Genomic DNA, 22433 nt, shown 5'->3' on the forward strand with positions numbered 1-22433 from the left:
ATCAAACGCCAGATCTGCCGAGAAAGCATAGCTAGGTTGAAGCTATGCATATCCCTGAACTCGAGTCCCCCTTGAGCTTTAGACCGTGTCAATTTTTCCCAACTGATCCAGTGAAGCGTGTTTTCCTTCTCTTGCTGGCTCCACCAATACTTCCCCATAGGCGAACTTAATTCTTGGCAGAATGACTTTGTCAGATAGAAGCACCACATAACGAAGGTTGGTATGGCCTGCGCAACTGCTTTCACTAGAGTCTCCTTCCCTACTTTCGCTATGAGCCGCTCTTGCCATCCATAAACCTTCCCCGCCATTGAACCTTTGACATAAGCGAAGGCTTTCTTCTTTGATTTACCCATATGGACCAGGAGGCCAAGATACTTTTCATTCCAATTCTCGCTCTAGATGTGTATGGTCTGTTTCACCTCTGCTAGAGAAAAATGCAAGTGGTAGTTCAAAAAGGTGGAAAGGAGAGCAGGAACCACGCCGAAGGGCCCACGTGTCAGCGGCCCGTACTAAACCACCTCCCCTTATCCCCTCTTCCACCGTCCCCTGCTGCTTGGCCCTGTGCCGCTCCACATCACCACCTCGAGCTTTTGCTTCGTACCTCCCCCTCGCAAGCGCTAAACTCGCGGCCGGGCGCCATGGCGCACTCCTGCCTCTCCGCGGCGCGCACGGCGGCGGCGCTGCGCCTCCCGTTCCAGGCCGACCACGCCGCGTCCGCGTTCCCCCGCCCGGCGCGCGCGTCGTCGTCCCGTCCGCACGCGCACCGGCTCATTGCCGCCGCGCCCGTCGTGCCGGTGCCGCGGGGGAGCAGGCGCGCGCTCGCCGTCGTCGCGTTGGCGTCGCAGGAGGAGGCCACGGCTGTCGAGGAGGCGCAGGAAGAAGAAGTAGTACAGGAAGCCCCGGGGCAGCTGGAAGAGGATGAGCCAGCAGGGGAGGTCGAGGAGCCGCAGCCGGAGGAGGCGGAGCAGGGTGCGGCCGCGGAGGCGAGCTCGGACGGCGGCGATGGAAGCACCGGCACCGGGAGCAGCGCCACCAAGCTCTACTTCGGGAACCTGCCGTACAACTGCGACAGCGCGCTGCTCGCCGGCATCGTGCAGGACCACGCCGTCCCGGAGATGGTCGAGGTACGCGCGCGCACGCACGCTGTTTGCTGAAATGGTTACCTTAATTCCACATACATGATCAGATCACTATTTTGACTAGAGCTCATCCGGCATCCTACTTAACCTGCATGATCGATCTTGATCTCAAACGCCTGCATTGCATTTTTCAGGTGCTGTACGACCGGACGACGGGGAGGAGCCGGGGCTTCGCCTTCGTGACGATGAGCACGCTCGAGGACTGCGAGCGGGTCATCAAGAACCTCGACGGCACCGTGAGCACTCTGCTCAATCTATCTACCATCACTCCGCACAGTGCTGCAATGGAATTCATGATCGATTTTACGTTTCGGTTGTTCTTTCAGCTGTACAGCGGGCGCACGATGAGGGTGAACATGGCCGACAGGCCGAAGCCGAAGGCGCCGCTGTACCCGGAGACGGAGCACAAGCTCTTCGTGGGCAACCTGTCGTGGACGGTCACCCCGGAGATGCTGACCGACGCGTTCCAGCGCTGCGGCAACGTGGTCGGCGCCCGGGTGCTCTACGACGGCGAGACCGGCCGCTCCCGCGGCTACGGCTTCGTCTGCTACTCCACCAAGGAGGAGATGGACCAGGCCATCGAGACGCTCAACGGAACGGTAAGAAACACTGCCTGACACCATCTCCCTTCATGTTTGGTACATGAGAAGCTGCAGATGTGCATGTCTTGGTACAAGCTACTGAATTGTTTCCTAATGTGGTGATGATCACTAACCTGACACTAGTACCTGCAAACCCATCAAATGCAGAATGTGGCAAGATGAACTCTGTTTTGTTAACTAACTTGGTTCTGCTTGGAAATTCATTTTTCACAGGTCCAATAAAAATAATCAGATTTCATGACATAACTGAAGTTAACTGAATAACAACGCGTCTTGCAGGAAATCGAAGGCAGGGAGATCCGGGTCAACTTGGCCCTGGGGAAGAGATACTAGAGAGCTGGATTGTTTCTTCACATTGGAGAAACTCGCATCGGGGTTTATGCAATGCTTCCTCGCAATGCAGATCACGGAGCAGCAAATAAGCCATCGATTGCTCGTGGGAGCGCATTCCAAGAGCAGTAACACATGGTTCTTGCATCGCCTGATCTGATATGCCAACATGGTGTATATTTGGTGGCTTCGTTCGTCGAGATGGAGCGGGGGAAAGCCTTACTTTTCTAAAAGAAAATTTGATATGTATTTTTTGCGAGGGAAGATTGATATGTACTTAATGATGTGAAATTGTGACTGAAAATTATTGGGGTTGCTGGTGAGCATATATTTCCATGGTTCCATGATCTTGGAACCGCATTCTTTTAGATCCGCTTGCAACTTGGTTTTATGTTTTTCTCACAAATTATTGGGCTGAGGATGATAGAGTACCTAATTAAGTGTACATATTTGTCCGAGATGGATCCGTTACCATTCTTTCTACTAGCAGTTATGCCAGATTCATGTGAACACTAAGCTGTTGTTTGGAGAATCAACTCAGACTTTTTTTTCCAATTCAACATTGTCAATGCATATTGCAACTGCAAATGTAATATACACTGCAATACTAATTTTCTGAGAGATGATATAATACATTAGAGGCAAGAGTACAAAGACACATACACAAACATCAGAGCACCATGAAGCTCGTAAGTTGTAAGTATTGTGACAGATCATTTATGACGGTGACAATTTTCTTCCACCTTTTCTTGGTTTGATGGCGACCACACCACGCGGATAGAGGCTAACAAAGTAGCAAAGTTTTCTTTTCATTGGCGTATTAAGGGGAATTTGGGGGAAAAGACAACTTCACAAAAAGGAAAGAAATAAAAGAACAAATGAAGTGAAATTAGCTCATAGCTGCTTTTATGTTTTGATTGTTTTTTGTCGTTGGTGTTGTACAATGCATGCACGACGGGGGTGAACATCAGCGACAAGTCAAAGACGATGCCGCCCCAACAGATGGGACACAAGCTCTTAGGCCTTCCACTATGTAGGCCAAAAGCGGTGCTAAATTTGTTTTTTGGGTATTTGGCACCGATGCCCTACATTGCCCAAGCGATGCCAAACAAAAATTTCTGGGCACCGGAGCACCTACTTGCTTTGATGCCAAATCCTTCCATGCAATAAAGTAAACCATGTCAGCCCATGCAACAGCCAGGAAGGGACGCTGGCAGTGGGGTGGCCAAGGCTGATTTATACTAATTTATATGAGTGGGCTTGAGTTCCAATCGATGCTAGATTCTTCGACATTGTGTGATCGGTGCTAAATTATTTTCATCTGACATCTATGTGTATGTGGCATACTTTTCAGAGTTTTGGCACCAGATACATAGTGGAAGGCCTTAGTAGCCAATCTGTCCAAGACGGTTTCCCTGGAGATGCTCACCATTGAGTTCCAATGGTGCCAAAAACATAATTGGTGTCCGAGTGCTCTGACGGTAAGACCGACCAGTCCCGTCGCTATGCCTTGTCAGCTTGTCAATGCATAATTTATGTTGTGCATACATGTATCCATAGTTGAGAAATGTAGTGCTGGAGGCCATCAAATGATCCGCCGACAGAACCCCTATGAATTAAGATGGTGTGCCATAGAATTTAAACGAATGATATCGACACGCTCAAATGAACGGTAAACCAGTCCTACATTCTTACCATATCTATTTCGTTTGCTACATGAGAAACTACATATGTGCAAGCTAGATGCAAAACTTCTAAATTTCTTTTATACTACTAACATTAACATAACAACCGTGCATATTCAAACCTTTTCTAATGCAAAAAAATGCAGCAATGGACAATTTTGGATCTATTTTCCAAGTTGAAATATACTTTCTGAACTAGTAATATCACATCTCACAGACAAAATAAGAACATAACTAAATAACACATGTTGTAGGAAATCATAGTTAGGGATATCCGGCACAACTTAGTCTTTGATAAAAAAAAGACATTAGAGATTAGTTGTTTCTTCACATAGAAAAACCTTTCAAAAGGTTTCTGCGATGCTTTTATACCATAAAAATCACAACTTAGGTGATACAATTATTCTTGTGAATTACAGACCATTAGACTAGACATTCATTTCTTGTTTGAGCACACTGCAAGAGCCACAACGGGGACGATATGTTTATTCAAAGTTATAACATGGTCAACGGATGTACCAATTGATATATGTCTAATGCTGCGGAATTAGATTCTATTGCCTCATTCTCTCTGTACGACATTGTTTTGATCTCCTTACAACTTATTTTGTTCTTGTTAAACGATGGGTTGGCTAAACATACACTATATTGAGTGGACATGATGAATCAAGACTTTACTCAATATACTCCAATCATTTCATAATTTTACAAAATTTAAACTATTATTTGTTAAATTACTAAACACAATAATGTTCACAGATTGCTTATGCCATTGTGATACTAAACTTTTAATATATCATATTACATCAAAAAGCAAATAAAACAATTCTTTTAACTACTCGCACATCATCATATGACATTTTAAAATTTTATTTATTATCCATGAGGGTCACGCCTACCGGTGTTTTGCTAGTCATATCTTTTATCAAAATGTTAAAATTTACATTTTTTTCATGGAAAACCTACAAAATTGGGTGTCAATTCCATGAGTTAGTGTGCGCACGCTTCATGGAGTAGATAGATGGCACGAACAATCAGGACATAAACATGACTAGCTTAGATCTTGATTGTGTGATATACATCATAACGAACGATCTTCCGTTCGGTGAAAACTAAAGAAAACATGTTTAACAAAACTTTATTTCCAATACGATGGTGAGTTGGTGACCATACTCACCAAGCCACGAGAGATGCACATAAGCTAAGGTCATCTTGGATGGCTAAATTTCAAAACATGAGAATATCCAAAACATGTGACTGGGCTTATGTGTGTGGATTAACGTATGGTTTAAAAATGTATGAATACTTCAAATGGTGTACTCGAATGGTACCCATGGGATAAATAAGGAACTTTAGAGGAACAAAAAGATCTGAATCGTGATAGAGCAAAATCTGTCACACTCACGAAGTGAAAATATTGTTTGAGCCCATGTATATTTGGCCATCTATATAAATTCAACCTGTGCCTTGTAATCCCAAGGGATATTATATAGTTTTTTTAATTCTAACCTTATAAAAAATCCTACAATCCAAAGGAGTCATCGAGAAGCTACAAAAGCTTTTTCTTTACTAAAAGTATTGGTAACAGAAATACAACAATAGAGATCAAAAAAAAGAAAAACAACTAAAAGATTACCAAATCAAGCCGGAGCCACTGGTGTGAGTGACATGTCTCCTCTTCGTTGGCGCGACGAGGAGCAACCAAAGCCACCATTGCCCACAACATCCAAAGTGGCACAAAGAAAGCGTGAGAATTTCCCACAAAAAGTGTTGGTAACATGAAAGAAAACAGAGATATTTTATTTTTGTCCATAAAAAAACAAAAATAAAAACAAATCAAGCGGGAGCCACTGGTGTGGTTTGAGCGTGACATGTCTCCTCGTTGGCGCGACGAGGGACAACCAAACCACCGGTGTCCACCAGACCACCACATCCTCCCAGCCCGACTACGAGAGGAGAGGCAGCCTCCTCCCTGCCACACACCACCACTCCTCACCGCACGCACGCACGCCTGAGCCGATCGAGCAGACGCGCGCGAGCCCCACACACCTCGCCGCCGGCCATGGCCATCTCCGCCACCTCCAGCCTCGCGCTCCACGCGGCCCCGTCCGCCGCCCGGCGCCGCATGCGCAGCGTCGTCGCCTCCGCAACGCGGTTCGACCGGCGCTCGGCCGTGCTCCTCCTGCTGTCGGCCGCGGGTGCCGGGTCGTCGTTGGCGGCGGTGGCGCCGTCCGCGAACGCTGCCGGCAGCATCGGGCTCTTCGGCATCCGGAAGAAGCTGGAGCGGGCGGAGGAGGCCGCGCGGGAGGTGGGCGAGGCCGCGGTGGAGGCCGTGGAGGCCGGCGGGGAGGCGGTGGCGGAGGCCGGGAAGGAGGTCGCCGGGGAGGGCATGCAGCTGGCCGCCGAGGCGGGGCTCGCCGGCGACGCGCTCGTGCAGGCCGGCGTGGTCGCCGGCGCAGAGGCGCTCGGGGTCCTCGTCGGCTTGTCCGTCGTCAACGGCATCCTCAAGCCCGAGGCCTAGAGGGTTGGTCGGCTCGGCCCGTAGTGTTTTTGCTGGCCCATCCGGTGTTTGGGTTTAGTGCTTACAGAAGGAACTGGCTATCATTATTTGTTCATGACTTTGTGGTGTGGTATATTTTAGTATGATTTTATAGAGTGATGGATGCTCATAGTTCAACAATGTTATGTAGTATGCAACAAGATCATACAATTTGCTTTGTAGGGAATTTGCGCTACATTAATGTATAAAACTTACATTGTTTCATGATGCTAAGTACCTGTTCGGCAACTGCCCAACGCCAGAAATCCTCAAATCCAGCTCCTCGATTCGCTTCCATCTTCCCGACGAAACTCGTGGTTCGAAAGAACCATTCGGCAACAGAACTCCCAGATCCACGATCGCTAGTCTTGGGCTGGTAGCTGCTTAACATGTTAAGCACTTAAGCTCGATTCTAGCATGGTAGGGAGGAAAGGTACTTGCTTCGTTCTTTTCTTCCCTGGTACGAATCGTTTTCTTTCACTTCGCGGTGGTAGCTCTCCATAAATAATGTGAATTCCTTGTTTTGCAACTCACGGGATCGCCAAAACACCAGCTCCTCATTTTTGCACTACAACCCATCTTAGATTTGTAAAGCTAACTTCACGGAGCTGACCTGTTTGGCCCAGCTTCGTCTGCTGACTTAGAGAAGCCAGGAGATGGGCAGTTGCCGAATAGGTCCTAAAAGTATGATTAGACACTCTGAAAACAGAACAACTTGTGATGGTTTGATAACAATTGTAATGAAAATGAACCAAGTGGAGCTTTTTTGAGGAAAATGTGGGATATATTAATCATATAGGTTTACAATTTACAGTGATAGTAGATGCTACATTTGCTGCATTGAGTAGGACACCATCGTTCCAAAATGACAATTAGCTAGCCCATCTTCCATCTCTTTGACAATGAGTAATCGCAACCCTTCTAGCTCAAATGCCGCCTTCTTAACATGTTGAAAAAAAGAAAACCATGACGCAATCCAGAAAGGTCTTACATATCAAGAGCTCGGTATGCCAACATATAGGTGATAATGGTAGAACAATAACATTTCTCACCCTTCGAAGGCTCTTTCAGGCGAGTGAGAAGTTCCACTTCTTCTGCATCACAACATGCATCATGAATAGTCGCAAAGATGAACATGCGTCCTATCCCACACCTCTAAAAGCAGTCCATCCGGAGATAGAAGGAACGACCTGTCCACATTTATCTTGGCGCACTCAGTTTGGGTAGTGTCCAACATACTAACTTGCCATGATTTTGTGTCCCCCACCATGTGTGATACAAGATTCACAAGGTGATAACTGGTTGATAGAACTTATTCCCGTTGGGTTCAAACGTCTAAGGCTACATTCAAAAACTTAGTTTTCCTGGAGTTTTAGGAGAATATTGTGTTTTTGAAAGCATGGTCTCAAATAATTTGATGTGTTAATGGTGCTGGCGCCCGAGGCGTGCATTCTAGTCACATCATCATGACTGACAGGATGTGGCCTTGATGGGGCTCATGACACACACATCATCTTGACCAGCAGTCAGCAGGCCCGAACTGATTTGGCTTAACCAGCTTGGACCGGAGCCTAACCCTCGTAAGTGTTTCGTGGAAAATCGACCCCCGAGAAACTAGCTTCGCTGGGAAACTTCTTCATGAGGATTGGCTATCTACACCAAAAACTCAAGATCGGATGCGGCTGTCGTTCAGATGGGCCAACTGAATTCAGGAAGCATAATAGCCGAATAAGATGGGCCGAGAAGCACTGCTTGTTTTAAAGAACTGAGCCACGCATAACAACTTTTAACAGAGCTTCATGAACTGGTTGCGACCTCAACAAGCTTACAAAATTGACGTCTACATGTTGGCCCCGTCCGAAATGCAACCAAGATCGAAGATCGGTTCAACGGCCGTTGACAGTGTTACGGTTTAGGGGTGCCTCATCTACCGAAAGACGGCCTGAGTAGGCTAGCCCAGGCTCCTTAGGTCGGTTTAGGCCCTGGGTTAACACCCCACCCCATGGGCCCCATGGAGAGAAGGATTCGAAAGGCTTGGAGTGTACGAAAAGGAAGCTGGCATCCAGGAGGACCTCCCGCAAGCCTAACCAACTAGGATCATGTAAATCCTGGAGCCCGGTATCCATATAAGATGGGGTAGGACTAGTTGATAGTGATAGAACCTTAGAGATTATTTTCAATCCCTCGATCATCATTGTACACACCTATAGACCAAAATTAATAAATACGAGCAGGAAGTAGGGTTTTATCTCCACCTTGACGGTCTGAATCGTGTAACACATCTCATGTTTCCCCTCTGGTCTAGTCGCCTAGCCGATATAACCTATCGAGGAATTTGCCAGAAAAAACTCCAACATACATGAACAAATATAATGGTTTTATAAACCGTAGTATCCCCACTACCTTTTTTGTAGTATTTGTAAAAGATGTATGGATCACTTCTTTCTAAACCTAGTAAAGAAATTATGGTTTCTTCAAGAAGTGTAGAAGCCTAACACACACAACATGGTCCTCATTTGGTAGCTACCAAAAAACCTCAACTCATCTCATAATCGAACACAGGGTGGGTAAATACTTTTTTTTTGCTTTTCTTTCAAATAGGGTGCATTGTACCTTCTTTGTATTTTAATTGTCGAGTGAGCTCCTAAAAGGAATATTGACCGTCACAATAACATTAGGTGTTCTAAAAGACCTTGTCCATCATCTATGTCTTGAATTCACAAAACTACTTTACTTGTTAAATACAGTCCGGTGTTTACCATGATAAAGACCATAACACAGTTTAATGTCACTTTGTTCAAAAATATATTTTTTAATATTTTAATATGGACTACAAACAAACTAAAATGTGTGAACCTACACATTAAAATGCACCTATATACATCTGAATCAGAAAAAAAAACAAAGTGAACCGAGGGAGTATATAGTTTTTCCGTCATTCTTCTCTCGAATATTCATGTTCAGTATACCACATATTCTCTCGTATATTTCTGACGTGGCAACTCAGAAAAACGAAAGCAGATTTGTGCCCAACTCTATTGGAAGAGAAGTGATAGCGTGGGCCCACAGCCTTGTCGGCAAAGACGTGCGTAAAACAAAACGAAAAAAAGAAGTGAGAAAAAACAATACTGTTTCAGAACCAATGGCCACCGCCGTGCTCCGCTGCCCGCTGCTCGCCTCGCCTCTCCCGGCCGGCGGCGGCGCCGCCGCCTCGTGCTCCGGCTCCTCCCGCCCCACGCGCTTCCTTCTCCGGCGGCGAAGGTGCCCGAGCCCCCTGCTCGCCGTCTCCTCCGACTCCTCCAAGCCCCTCGCCTCCTCCTCGACCGGCGGCGGCGGCGACCCCGACGAGGAGCCCGTCCTGCCCCTCCTCCAGGAACTCGCAGTAAGCCACTTATTCTCCTCTTGCTCTTTGTATCTACATTCAGTTTAAATTTTGGCGAAGCCTGTGGATTCAATGGGTTCTGAACTTCTGATTCCGTTGTTCTGGTGGTAGGATTGCTTGGTGCTCCCGCCCAAATTCCTGTCCCTGCTGCCTCGCGACCTTCGCCTCGATGTAAGCATTCACTACCCCCTTCTCAGCTCCGATCCAAGCTCCTCTGCACAGTTAATAAATGTACACTCACTGAGGATAATCCCAGTAAAGCGTCAGAATGTGGCTGGCAAAAAATTGCCTATCTTATGCTGAAGTTGAGGCTCACCATTTGTTCTTTGACTACTTTTGTTACTTAGTGGCTAAACAAATGTGGAACTTGGTTGGGTACATACCTAGCCAAGTTATTGAACAACACATACTGAAATTGCATCACTATGGCGAGTTTGAACCGCAGTTACAACTTCTAGTCTGGTTAATCCATCCAACAATTTCTGCTTGATTTTTCTTGAAGCTGAATGACGCGGCATTCGATCTCTCCAACGGGCCTGTTCTGAATGAGGTACGTACCTCAGAATTCAGTGATTCAATCTAATAAACATCAGAGCTCTATTTTGGTGCAACCGTGTCCAACTGTTGTTGTTTGTTTGCTGGGAGACAGTGCGGCCAAGAAGTCGGTGATCTGCTGCTGGACCTGGGAAAAGCATGGGAGATGGCTAACACAGAAGCATCAAATAACCTTGCCAAGCAGCTGCCGTCAATGGCGCCCTACTTGACTGCCAGCGCGAAATCAGGCACGGATCTCATCTGTATTTTGGTAGGATTTGTGTTCTACATGACATGGTTTCTTGACTGAAGGTTGTGTTGCTTGCTGTTTTCCTTACATAGCGTAGCATTTGGCAAGCGGCTGGCATCAGCTGGAAAGAAGTTTCAGACCATGGGGCAGTATGGCAATGGAGAGTTCAAGAAGGTTAGCAACTCACTGACCGTCTGTCCATCCTGTTCTTCTGAAATTGTTACACGTATATTTGTTTAGTGCTGGATTACGATTTGATTATGTGGCAAACATGAGTCCATGTCGTTACCATACAATTGGGGCCAGTAAGCGGGCTAATTCATATCCAACATTTGTGTAAGATTGGTTGCAGCAGGATAAAAACATCTGAATGTTAGTGTATTAGTGACAGGAATCCAACCTGTTGGGTAGAAGAAAACTCTTAAATTCATCATGTCACGATGCTTCAGCATGGCTTCATGCTCTATCTCATTGCTAAATTACCTTGCATCATGTTCTGGTTTGTTTTCGAAAAGGTTGAGTTCATCCACACGTATCTACAAATGTACGTAACATTCTTTTATCGTATTTCTGTAGATTTCTGAAACAATGATCAAGATCGGTAAGGTTCTATCGAAACGCCCAGTGATTCAAGCTGAAGTAGAGGCCACGAAAGAAAAACGAAAGCTAAAGGTAAATTTGCCTCTCTGCTGCACCTTGATCACCTATCCACCTTCAGGTGGACTGCGGACACGGTCTAATCTCATACCCTTATTTTTTCAGTTTGCAGGAGCTGAATTCGAATTGACAGCGCAAAATGCATACATCGGTGCTGCAGTTGGACTGGTTTTCGGGTAAATTCCAGACCCTTATGCCTGTACAGCATCTCTTTCAGTTAAGAAAACTTGTAAAGATAACTGGTTTTATTTTCTTGGTCAGCTGTTGTGCATGAATTATAGTGCTACATTTCCATAAGCAACATGCCGCATGTGCACTTTTGACCAACATCAATAATATAGTTACCAGCTTCCCAGAATATTTTACTGGATACTTCTCATGTTTGGGCTGCATGCATTTCATACTACTACATTTTTATATTGGATTTGATTTCATGTAAGTGATTCCTTATCTTATCCAATACTCCAATAGTATTATGTTAACAACAGACAAGCTGTTGGTCAACAGTATCATTCTACGGATATGATTCTAATGGCGTCCAGTTAATCAAGGATACATGCACATCATGCTTCACATATTAAACCGGTCGATACTCAAGCGTGTTCATTACATAATCTGGCCATGCACGCTCTTTCCCGGTGGCACGAATATTCAACTGAATGCTTATTTGAGATCCCATGTCTATGCCCCGCTGCAGGTTTTTCTCCTGGCAGCTGGCCCAAGGCGTGCAAAGCAGTCCAGACGACAGCCAGGTAACTGAAGGCTACATAGGTTCCATTTGAATCATGTATGCTTCACCATCCATCCTGCCACCTTCTCTGAAAGTTCTTCTTTTTCTTTCTGATGCAGCCGCTCAAGGTCCCGCTGCTGCTTCTCGGCTACACTTCGACGGCCCTGTCCGCGGCCGCGGCGGTGGGGCTCGTGGTGCTGGCCCTGCAGATGAACCCCGAGGACAAATCGGACTAACTGAACTGTCTTTTAGTTTCTCTTTTTCTTGAGCTGGAACTGCCTTTTTCAGTTCCTGAAAACCGCTGAGCTCGCGCGGCGTCTTAACCCCCCCTGGAAGACTGTAAAAACCTGCAATGCTACCTTGAGTTAACTATAAAATCTGTTTGCCCTCAGAGTGTAAAAGGCAAATGATTCGCTGCGTTCGTCGCCATATGGAGCATTTTGTACAAATGCTAAAGTGTCGTTTGTTCGTGTGAAACTGGTAGACTGGTAGTGTTGCCTTGTTGAAGTGAAGGGGGTGAAACACCCTGGGACTGTGCTGCTTGCAGCTTATGCCATCAATTGTTCTACTGCATTTTTTTGTGTGTGACTGTTATTATGGTCAGATTATGATGCATTACAAGGAAATTGGCGAGGGCGGCCGAAAACATGGCGCGTTCATAGGAGCCGAACCCTAGTCTTTTTTTTTCTTAGATAAATCAGCTGACCAGTGGGGGATTTCATCGCTCTGTAATTCCAGATTCCAATGCTCTTTGTTTGGAAAAAAGAAAGAAATGGACATGAGTTTTTCTCTGAAATTCCAAGGCTCCAGCCGGCCTTGTAATCCTGGCTCTGTTTTGTTTGGTACGAGACCTCTACTCCGTTTTTGCAGAGGATTTTCCGTTAGGATCTCAGACCGCCGATCCGCCAGCGGCCAGCCTGGCCTCGCAATAATTCTGGATATCCCAAACCCACAGCGAGCCCGCCCGGCCCGGCCCAGCCCATTTCACAAAGCTGAAAACCCCCACCACCGCTTGCCCTCCTGCTGCTCCTCTTCCAGTCCACCTCCCCCTATCCCCACCGCCTCCACAACCCCACCCCCCCTCCGCTGCCCCTCCCATCGCATTCGCATCCACCTCCGCCCCCCAAGCACAGCACAGGGGAAGAAGCGATCGGCAATGGCGTCCTCCACCCAGGGCCAGGTCATCACCTGCAAAGGTAACCCCGTCCACTCCCCTCCACTCCGCGCCGGCTGCTGTGCGTAGAGTGTGTCTTGAATTCTGGTATTGTTGTTTGGTCTGATCTGGGGTTTCGTGGTTTGCGCGCAGCGGCGGTGGCGTACGAGGCGAACAAGCCGCTGGTGGTGGAGGACGTGCAGGTGGCGCCGCCGCAGGCCGGCGAGGTCCGCATCAAGATCCTCTCCACCGCGCTCTGCCACACCGACTACTACACCTGGAGCGGCAAGGTCTCGTCCCCTCTTCCCCCATCCCCTCGCTCTGCGCTTCCTCGAATCTAGGTTTCGCTGGCCGCAGTTTCCCGGTGACCCGTCGCCAGCGCTGGCACTGCTGGTAGTCACCGCCGCCCCCAACCCCAGCGACTTATCCAGTGCTGGTACTTGGATTTTTCCTCCCGTCAGTGTTAGTCCACTGGGTGCGCTTGTGTAGCGTCTTGACGAGTTAGACTGGGACAACTGAGGCTGTTGCTTTTTTTCCTTCTTCTAGATTATTATTATGAATTGTCGCAATGAGACCGAATAATTGGGGATTGATTGAATTATGTGTAGCATTGTACGGGTCATTCGTTCCTCAACGTGTGGGAATTGCTGTAGAGTGACATGACCTGGTGTACAGAAGAAAATGTTTGTACAAACCTGAAAGCCTACTGCATGCTGTAGAGATTTACTAGAATTTGTAGTCGTGTCATGAAAGGATTTTATTAATTTGCTATGCAGGATCCTGAGGGTCTCTTTCCTTGCATTCTCGGTCATGAGGCTGCTGGGTAAGCCTATAAATTTGTCAGATTTCATGTATCATCAAGCATAGCCAAGATAACTGTGCACTGATAAGTTTACTTCTGTCGCTGCTGATAGAATCGTTGAGAGCGTTGGCGAAGGGGTGACCGACGTGCAGCCTGGGGACCATGTCATCCCTTGCTACCAAGCGGAATGCAAGAACTGCAAGATGTGCAACAGCGGGAAGACCAACCTCTGCGGCAAAGTTCGTGGCGCCACAGGGGTAGGGGTCATGATGAGCGACCGCAAGAGCCGCTTCTCGGTGAATGGGAAGCCCATCTACCATTTCATGGGGACGTCGACGTTCAGTCAGTACACTGTTGTGCATGACGTCAGTGTTGCGAAGATCAACCCGCAGGCGCCCCTGGATAAGGTCTGCCTGCTCGGCTGTGGTGTTTCCACTGGTAGGTTCTAACCGCACTTTCCTTGTACAGATCTGATGTTTTATTCATCAGCAGTCTAGTTTAGCCGTCACACAAGATTTTTCTGTAATTTTACATGCTTTTAAACAAATTTCTGCTTTCAAACAAATTTTTAGCCGTCACACTCTTTTATTGGTAAACTTTTTTTCTGAGAGTTGATACATGATTCTTGATTCCATACTGTTGTTTACACCTATTATGTGCTGACAACAATATGTGTAGCACCTTTGACATTATCCTCTTGATAATTTCCAAAATTAGTTATTGTCTCAGTTTCTTTATATCTTACAAATTACAATCATGTAGGTCTTGGAGCAGTATGGAATACTGCAAAGGTTGAAGCAGGTTCAGTTGTTGCTGTTTTTGGGCTTGGCACAGTTGGACTTGCAGTAAGTAAAATATATCTGGATATACTTATATACCTGAGTGTGTAAACTAAGCTTTGACACCTGAACTTCCAATTTAGGTTGCTGAGGGGGCAAAATCAGCTGGTGCTTCTCGGATTATTGGCATTGACATTGATGCCAAGAAGTTTGATGTTGGTATGATTATAGTTTCTGTCCTTTCCTTCATTGTAAATTCCGCCCCCTGAAGGCTTAGAAACTACTAATAGTATCGTAATTTTCCTCTTAAGCTGCATGCTTTTTTGTTCAATTGCTGAAAGAGAGTAATTCACATTCGTGTCTCTGCTATAAGACCAAAGTTTCTTGTGCTGTGCATGCTGTTTGTGGAAGCCTTTTTAAAACTTCTGCTTGCTTTGAATAGAAACTGAAACTGTTCTTCTGCGACTAGTGTGGCGAACGGAAATCTTTAATATAGTTGTTGCTTGGGTTAAATCCCATATATAATATCTAGAATTCAGTTAATATAAACCAGAAGTTTCCTAGACTTTTTTATGCCGCACAGGGCTCCTTAACGAATAACACTGGCTTCTAGGCTCATTCAGATCTATATACCATGAGTCTACTTTTGTTCTCTCGTGGTAGTATGCTAGTATGTATTACAAATGTATCCTTGCAAACTTGATGTGCTGTACTTGTTAAATATTGATCACAATATTACTGGATCAGATTGCAAACTGGATGCTACTTGTTAATATTTAGCAATGAAGTTTCTATTTGTAATTCTATCTTCTTTACTTGCTGTTTGCAGCTAAGAACTTTGGAGTCACAGAGTTTGTGAACCCAAAAGACCATGACAAACCAATCCAGCAGGTCCTAGTTGACCTTACAGATGGTGGTGTGGATTACAGTTTTGAGTGCATCGGAAATGTTTCTATCATGAGGGCTGCACTCGAATGCTGCCACAAGGTAAGCTGGAGTTGCAGCTTATGTATATGGCATGTTCATGAACTTCGTGGACTCATCTCACATATTATTCACAACTCTTCGTAGGATACCTTACCTAGGCCAGTTTAGAGTCCTGACTTAAGCTATCATCAAATATCTGTTTCTAAATAAATGAAAGATGTTTGAGCCAAAAGGGAAAAGAGTTTAAATGTGTTGTAATATGTTATATACCTGTTTTTATATGGAAATATGTTTCTTACTGTTTCAAAATTCTCTCTTACAGATCCCTTTCATGATTTTCAGCACCCCAAAGTACAATATCTTGCCTTGACTGATTTTTGTTCTTAACTGTAGGGCTGGGGTACCTCCGTTGTCGTTGGTGTAGCTGCATCTGGCCAGGAGATTGCCACACGGCCATTCCAGCTTGTCACTGGCCGTGTCTGGAAGGGAACAGCTTTTGGTGGCTTCAAGAGTCGGAGCCAGGTTCCATGGCTCGTCGAGAAGTACATGAACAAGGTATCAATCATGCTCTCTCGGACAGAAATAATCCGCAAGCTAAGAGGAGTTTTTCCAACTGAAACAAAACCTGACCACATATCATTCACATCCACAGGAAATCAAGGTGGACGAGTACATCACCCACAACATGAACCTTACCGATATCAACAAGGCGTTCGACCTGCTGCACGAAGGCGGCTGCCTGCGGTGCGTGCTGGCCATGGAGCACTGAGGATCCTGCTATGTGTCTCGCCCTGCCTCGAAGCGGAGCGGTTTGTGTCGTGTGAAGTTGTAATGCAGATCTATCCTCCGCCCTGGGACTATAGAACTCGTTTGGCCTAGAAACTCTTGAACACGAACCGCTGCTATAATAATATGTTGTGTTGGATGGTTGCCTCTGGTTGGGGTCATTACTGCTAGTGTGTTTTACTTGTTGACTCCACAAATATGTGCTGCATGTCGGGGGTTTGGTGCGACATATGCCAAAGGATGGCTTATCATGGTGGGGGCAAGTAGAACGTCGTCGGTGCCTGGAAACAAGATGAGGTGAAGACATGCACGCCGGCGAATCTTACCCAGCTTCGAGGCTCTCCGAGAAGATAATACCCTTACTGCTGCTTTGCGGGGTCTTCGCATGATCACTATGGCCGAGTGTTTACACGTTTGCTTCTTGAGCTGTTTTTTGGAGGTAGGAGAGGGCAAGGCTAGCTCTCTCCCTTCTATATGATCTGGTCTAGAACTAATGGGTTTCAACCCTTTGCATGGGTGCCTTGGGGGTTTATATAGGCCTACCCCCAGGGGTACAATAGTAATTCGGCTGGTCACTGGCCCAGCCGTCAGTGCCTCTGGCCTTCGTCTTCTCTACCGACCGCTGGGGCCCGCCGACTGAAGGGCCCCGCCGGCTGGTCTGGTACGGAGCCGACAGGCCGCGTCCGCCGCGGACGGGTCTTGCCGGCTGCTGATTACTGTAGCCGTGCTTTTGATGACGCAGGCTTGATCATGAGGTCGTGGCAACAGCCCCGCCGCCTGGCGGGCGATCACTGTTGCCACTCCCCATCACATCTTGATTAATGGCGCGTGGGCCCCGAGGGAGGGCTCGGCCGACCTCCCTGGACCGACTCCCGACGGGTCCGACTGGTGGTTCTCCTGCCGTCCCCGAGGTCTCACTGACTGGTGGGGCCTGCTACCTCTAGGCCGTACAGACAAGCCGTCGTGGGTGCAGGATTCGGCCCTGTGATGCTGATGTCAGGGCCGGCATGGCAACAGTGCCACGCCGCACGGAGATCTTCCGGGGTACGGCGTGCTGTGGCCATGCCTGCCCTTGGTAAGGGGCGGGGGTGGGCTTCGCTGTAGCCACGCCCATGCCCCGTCCCCTTTGATAAAGTCATGGGGTTTGTTGGAGTCGCAGGCCGACTCCCCGAAGCCGGCTTCTCTGGAAGTCGGCTCTCCTTGAAGTCGTCCCTGGGACTCGGCCGTGAGTGGTCAGTCGGCCATCTTGCCGTTGACTTCTTGAAGGCGGTTCCTCGTCCTGGGATCTTGAGGGGCGCAGCCTGCCCCGATGTCTTGAAAGGTTCTGGGGCTCGGGTTGGCCTACCCGTGGCCCAGTACTCCGACAGTAGTCCCCGAAGCTGGTGAGGCGCCACAGACGATCGGCCGAGAAGCCTCAGCAGTTTCTTTTTCCGGGTGCTCAACACATGGTCTTTGATGGACTTCTGCCGGGCCGACTAGAAGGAGTCGGACTCGCTTGATTCGGACTCACTCAATTCCCACTCGCTCAGTATTTCAAACGCCGCGGCGGGATTTAAGTGGCGTGCTAGCTAAGCCTCTAGGCCGCCGCCCGTTCTAGGCCTGTCACGCGATGGCACGTGGCTGGGCCGTCCTGCCAGCCTACGCGCGCGACGGGACAGGCCCATAGGCGGGGCCCGCCACTACCGCGCCTCGGCGCCCGAGCGGATCCGCTACGGCCCCGGTGGACGGTTGGGATTCCCGTGGAGTTACTGCGCGCAGTAACTTTATCGTGGAACGTGGGGGCCGTGGGGCCGTGGGCGCAGTAAATCCCCACGTCCGCCCCTCGGCTTCGCAGCCCACGAGGCTATAAGTAGGGGGAAGAGGGGGGCATGCGCGCCCCTCCTTCCCACTACTCCTCGCTCTCTTCCTTCCTCTTCTCCTCGCTCTCCTCCTTCTTCTTCTTCTTCGCTCCGCCGCGCGCCCAAGCTCCGGCGAACGCCGCGGCGACAGCTCGTGATGAGCTCTTCCTCCGCCGCCGCGCCTCCCTCGGTGCACTCCGGCACCTGGGACGGCTCTGAAGTTCATGAAGACCACATCGAGTTCCTCCGCCGGACTCGTCGGCTCCCCGGCGAGGACCGCGTGCAGGTGCGTCTTGCGCCGAAGGGGGAGATTTCTCCCGCGTCGCAGGAGGGCGAGCGGGTTATCTTCCGCTCGCACTGCCTGCACGGGCTGGGGCTGCCGGCGAGCAGTTTCTTTCGATCCTTCCTGGAGTTCTATGGCCTCCAGCCGCACCACCTCACCCCCAACGCAGTGGTGCTGCTGTCCGCCTTCATGGCCACGTGCGAAGGCTTCCTCGGAGTCTTCCCCACCCTCGAGCTCTGGGGGGAGTTCTTTTTATCCAAGCTCGGCACCCAGGCTGCGGGCGTGCCGCCTCAGTGCGGCGCCTTCATCGTCGTGCGAAGGTCGGGGGCCGACAATCCCTTTCCCTCCATCTCGCTGATAAAGTTGGTGAAGATGTGGCAGAGATCCTACTTCTACGTTAGGAACGCCTCCGCGAGGGGGGACTGGGTCAACCTGCCGGTTTTCGAAGCCGTCCCGCCGGCTGGGCGACTGCCCAACTGGTCGTACCGGGCCAAGTCGCTGACGCCTGCGGGAGCCGGCGCCATCACGCGACTCCGAGTGCTGACGCAGTCGGAGGGTCTGACCGGTCCGGACCTGCTGGCCGTCTTCGTGGCGCGCCGAGTTCTCCCACTCCAAGGCCGCCCCCATATGATATGCCAGATGAGCGGGCACCGCGACCCGAGTCGGATGTGCACCAAGGACATGCCTCACGAAAAGGTGGCCTTCATGGTGAACTACCTCTCGGACAGTAAGCTTCTGGAGGATTGGCGGTTCGGCAAAGAGCCGTACTCCCGCGCCAACCCCCCGCCCGTGGTGAGTCGCCTTTCCTTTCTTTCTTTGGATTGTCTTCTTTCTTGTCGAGTTTTGTTTTGACAAGTTGGCTTTGGTTAGAATCCCCTCCTCCACCCGCCAGCCGGCACCTCGGGGCCGGCTCGCAAGTTCCTCGCCGACCGGGCGGAGAGCGACGTCGACGACCCCGATCTGGGGGCGGCGGGTCTGGAAGACGACGCCGAGGGAGGAGGAGGAACAGCAGGCGACTTCAGGCCTTCGGCCACTTTCGCCGACTGGCCTGACGACGATGCCGAGGGAGAAGTCGCCCCTCGCCATCGGCCAGGAGCCAGCCAGCCTGGCGCGGGCTCTTCTACCGCGCCGGACGCTCCAGGCGGCGGGAAGAAGCGCAGGGCCGTGCCGACCTTGTTCGGCAGTCGGCCGAAGAAGCCCAAGGGTTCGGCTGCGGCGACCCGGCGGGACGAGGCGGCCGCGAAGGCCATCCGCTTCCGTAAGGAAGTGAAGAAGCCGCCATTGGTCTCCGCGTAAGTATTCTGTCTTAACACTTTGTTCTTTCTTTGTGACTTTGTCTGAGTCTCTGCTTGCCCCTCTTGCTTCAGGCTCCCCTCTCTCTTGAGAGGGTCACCACCGCCTCCGTTATGGGGTCAGCGGAGACGTCCGCCACCACTCGGCGGATTGACCCCGCTGCTGACCTCCGGGAGGCGACAGAGCGGAATGCGCAGGAGAAGCGCAACGAAGAAGAGGCCCTCCGCCTGGAGAAGGCGGAGGCCTCCGCCAAGAAAAAACTGGCGGAGGCCGAAGCCGCCGCCGCGACGAAGCGGAAGGCTGAGGAAGCCGCGCGCCGCCAGTCGGCGGTGTTCGTCACCCCGCTGAACTCTGCGCCGCCGCCTCCGGAGTTCACGGGGCAGACTGGGGAGGCCGGCGGGGAGAACCCCGTCGTGGAGAAGGAAGGCGGCGACCCCTCCACGCCGGACGTGAACGTTCCGCCGCCACCTCCGCCGCTGTCTGAAGGTGCGCAAGGCAGGCAGCCAGCGGACCCTACGGTGCCGCCGACCGAAGACGAGGCCGTGGCGAGGCTACTCCTCCAAGTCGGCTCGCCAACGCGCCACCGTCTGGAGAAGGCGACTTCGACACCCCGCCCCCTGGAAGCCGGCACCGCCAGCTCGGCGATCCCAGACGCCAAAGCGACAAGCGCCGCGCCCATTGGGTGGGTGCGAGGAGGCGGCACAGGGCCGTTGAACCAGGCGCTTCTGGACGTCCAGGCGAAGCTTCGTGCCGAGGGCGACGCTCTCCAGAATTGCACCAAGGCGTACTTGCCGTCACGGGCAGTCGTCCGGGTATGTTTTTTCCTTTGGCCTTTGTTTTCTTGTTCCTCTCTGTGGGGGCGCGCCAGCGCACCCACTGGGTGTAGTCCCTGAGTTTCGGGCGGGCTGCTGAGCAGGCGGCCCGGAACTCCAATTGACGAACTCTCGGTATTGACTTTTTGTCTGAAATGCTTGTCACAGGATTATCGCAACCTCCGCGTCACTGACTTCAACCGTAACATTGAAGAGCTGGGCAAGCGGACCGCCGATTTGTCGGAGAGCTGGAGTAAGTCTTTTTCCTTCTTCGTGGAGGCGCGCTGGCGCACCCGCGGGGTGTAGTCCCCGAGATTCGGGTCTACTGCTGAGCAGTCGGGCTGGATCTCCCTGGCAACCTTCTTTACTGATGACTTGACGCCTTCTTTCGTTCTTCTTCTCAGGGGCCAACACTGCTCTTCAGCAGCAGCTGAGCGACGCCAACTCCACTTTGCGCGCCAAAGAGGAGGAGTGCAGCAAGCTCGCCATGGAGCGCGATCTGCTGGTCACTCAATTGGCATAGCAGAAGGAGCTGCTTCTGAAGACGCAGAGGGAGGCGGAGGACACGGAGACCACCCTCCTGGCCGAATTCGCGAGCGAGCGTTCCTCCTGGTCCGACAAGGAGGCGCTGCTGGCCTCCGGCTTCCACGAGATTGAAGACATCGTTGATGGTGAGTTTCTTTACTTTCTTTCTTCGGGTTGTTGATTTAAGTCGTGCCGACTCCCAGTTTTTGACTTGCTTCTTTGTTTCTTCCTGTCTTTGCAGACTTCTTTCCTGGGCAGTCGCAGGCCGCCATCTAAGCCATCGAGGCTGACCGTGAAGGTCGGAGGGCGGAGGGCGCAGAGATTGCCGCTGACGCCCCCCGAACTCTTGACGAGCACATCCTGAGCATCGAGGCTCGCCTTCGGCCGGCTTCAGCGTGTCGGTGCCCAGGCGATTGCTGCCCTGTGGCCGGATATGCAGGCTCCGCGCACCCCCAGCCTGACGGCCGACTGGCTGGAGGTCGCGGCTGGTCGTCTTGAGGCCTGGAAGGGCTCTTCGGCCCGAGCTGGAGCGCGCCGAGCCTTGGAGTTCGTCAAGGCATGGTATCCGGGGCTGGACCTAGACCGGCTGGCCATGCTTCGGTCAGGAGCCCAGCCGGAGCTGGCAGCCGCGGAAGACGCCCTCGTCAAGCGTGCTACGGCGATCGCTGAGTACACCGACACCAGCATCTTCGTCCCCGAGCGGTCTGAAGACGGCGAGGAGGTACCGCCGGAGTGGTTTGGGATGAACCCAGACTACGACGAGGACTCGGCGGAGGTGATTGGCTCCAGCGTCGAGGAAGAGGGCGAGGCGGAGGACGGAGGCGAGGCGGAGGCACCAGAAGACGGAGCAGACGGCCAGCCTCAGCTCGATCGTGCCTCCAGCAACGAGCCGCGTGCGACCGACCCGACTGCCGCCGGAGGCGATCAAACCGAGACTAGCCAGCTGGCTGCCCCGATGCCTGGCGCTGGCGCCTCCTCTGACCCTCCGAATCCGTCTGCTGCTTCCTAAGCTACCGTTGTATCTTTGTTTTGTCTGCTTCAGTAGTCTTTGAAGAACTTGTTAATTCACACAATTCCACCCGCGGGGTGTATTTTGAACCTCTGCTCGAAATTTCGGCCAAGGGCCTATGTTATGTAAATATATTTATCCGAGTTCTATCTTTTTCGTGCTCATTGCTCTTTTGGCTTTTTTCCTTTGCTGCTTTCTCTTAGTTGCCTGCCTTGTCAATCGGACAGCCGCTCTACGGACTGTCGCTGGATCAAGTGCTTGGCTACTTTGGGAAAGCAAGTACTTAGCCGTTTTCAAGAGTTTTTTGAGCAAGTTGGATAGAAGACGGCAATCCGACTATTCGAGAGTCGGTTTTGTGAAAAAGGCTAGAAGCTGTCT

General features: G+C 50.4%; 4 protein-coding genes across 5 annotated transcripts; all 4 read left to right on the forward strand.

Annotated features, from left to right (window-relative positions):
- The first annotated feature begins 535 nt into the window (after positions 1-535).
- LOC125515410 (28 kDa ribonucleoprotein, chloroplastic-like) lies at positions 536-2439 on the forward strand. The gene is made up of 4 exons (XM_048680876.1): positions 536-1124; positions 1274-1375; positions 1466-1738; positions 2021-2439. Exons 1-4 carry the CDS (start codon positions 639-641, stop codon positions 2072-2074), a joined length of 915 nt encoding a protein of 304 aa, XP_048536833.1. The 5' UTR covers positions 536-638; the 3' UTR covers positions 2075-2439.
- A 3238-nt stretch (positions 2440-5677) lies between these two features.
- LOC125515411 lies at positions 5678-6520 on the forward strand. Its single transcript, XM_048680878.1, has one exon. The coding sequence runs from the start codon at positions 5819-5821 to the stop codon at positions 6275-6277; it is 459 nt and encodes a 152-aa protein (XP_048536835.1). The 5' UTR covers positions 5678-5818; the 3' UTR covers positions 6278-6520.
- Positions 6521-9396: 2876 nt separating this feature from the next.
- LOC125515414 lies at positions 9397-12239 on the forward strand. 2 transcript variants are annotated; one of them, XM_048680882.1, is made up of 9 exons: positions 9397-9677; positions 9789-9848; positions 10180-10227; positions 10327-10459; positions 10559-10635; positions 11038-11133; positions 11224-11294; positions 11816-11870; positions 11944-12239. In XM_048680882.1, the coding sequence occupies exons 1-9, from the start codon at positions 9438-9440 to the stop codon at positions 12082-12084; spliced, it is 921 nt and encodes a 306-aa protein (XP_048536839.1). In that variant the 5' UTR covers positions 9397-9437; the 3' UTR covers positions 12085-12239. The 2 variants fall into 2 exon arrangements, with proteins under 2 accessions (XP_048536839.1, XP_048536840.1); XM_048680883.1 differs by having other exon boundaries at positions 11968-12239.
- Positions 12240-12874: 635 nt separating this feature from the next.
- On the forward strand, positions 12875-16459 carry LOC125515412 (alcohol dehydrogenase class-3). Its single transcript, XM_048680879.1, has 9 exons — positions 12875-13044; positions 13155-13291; positions 13778-13824; positions 13916-14241; positions 14566-14648; positions 14726-14801; positions 15412-15569; positions 15903-16064; positions 16162-16459. Exons 1-9 carry the CDS (start codon positions 13005-13007, stop codon positions 16276-16278), a joined length of 1146 nt encoding a protein of 381 aa, XP_048536836.1. The 5' UTR covers positions 12875-13004; the 3' UTR covers positions 16279-16459.
- Positions 16460-22433: the final 5974 nt, after the last annotated feature.

This window comes from Triticum urartu, chromosome 6 (genome assembly GCF_003073215.2).
Source record: "Triticum urartu cultivar G1812 chromosome 6, Tu2.1, whole genome shotgun sequence".
Taxonomy (NCBI): domain Eukaryota; kingdom Viridiplantae; phylum Streptophyta; class Magnoliopsida; order Poales; family Poaceae; genus Triticum; species Triticum urartu.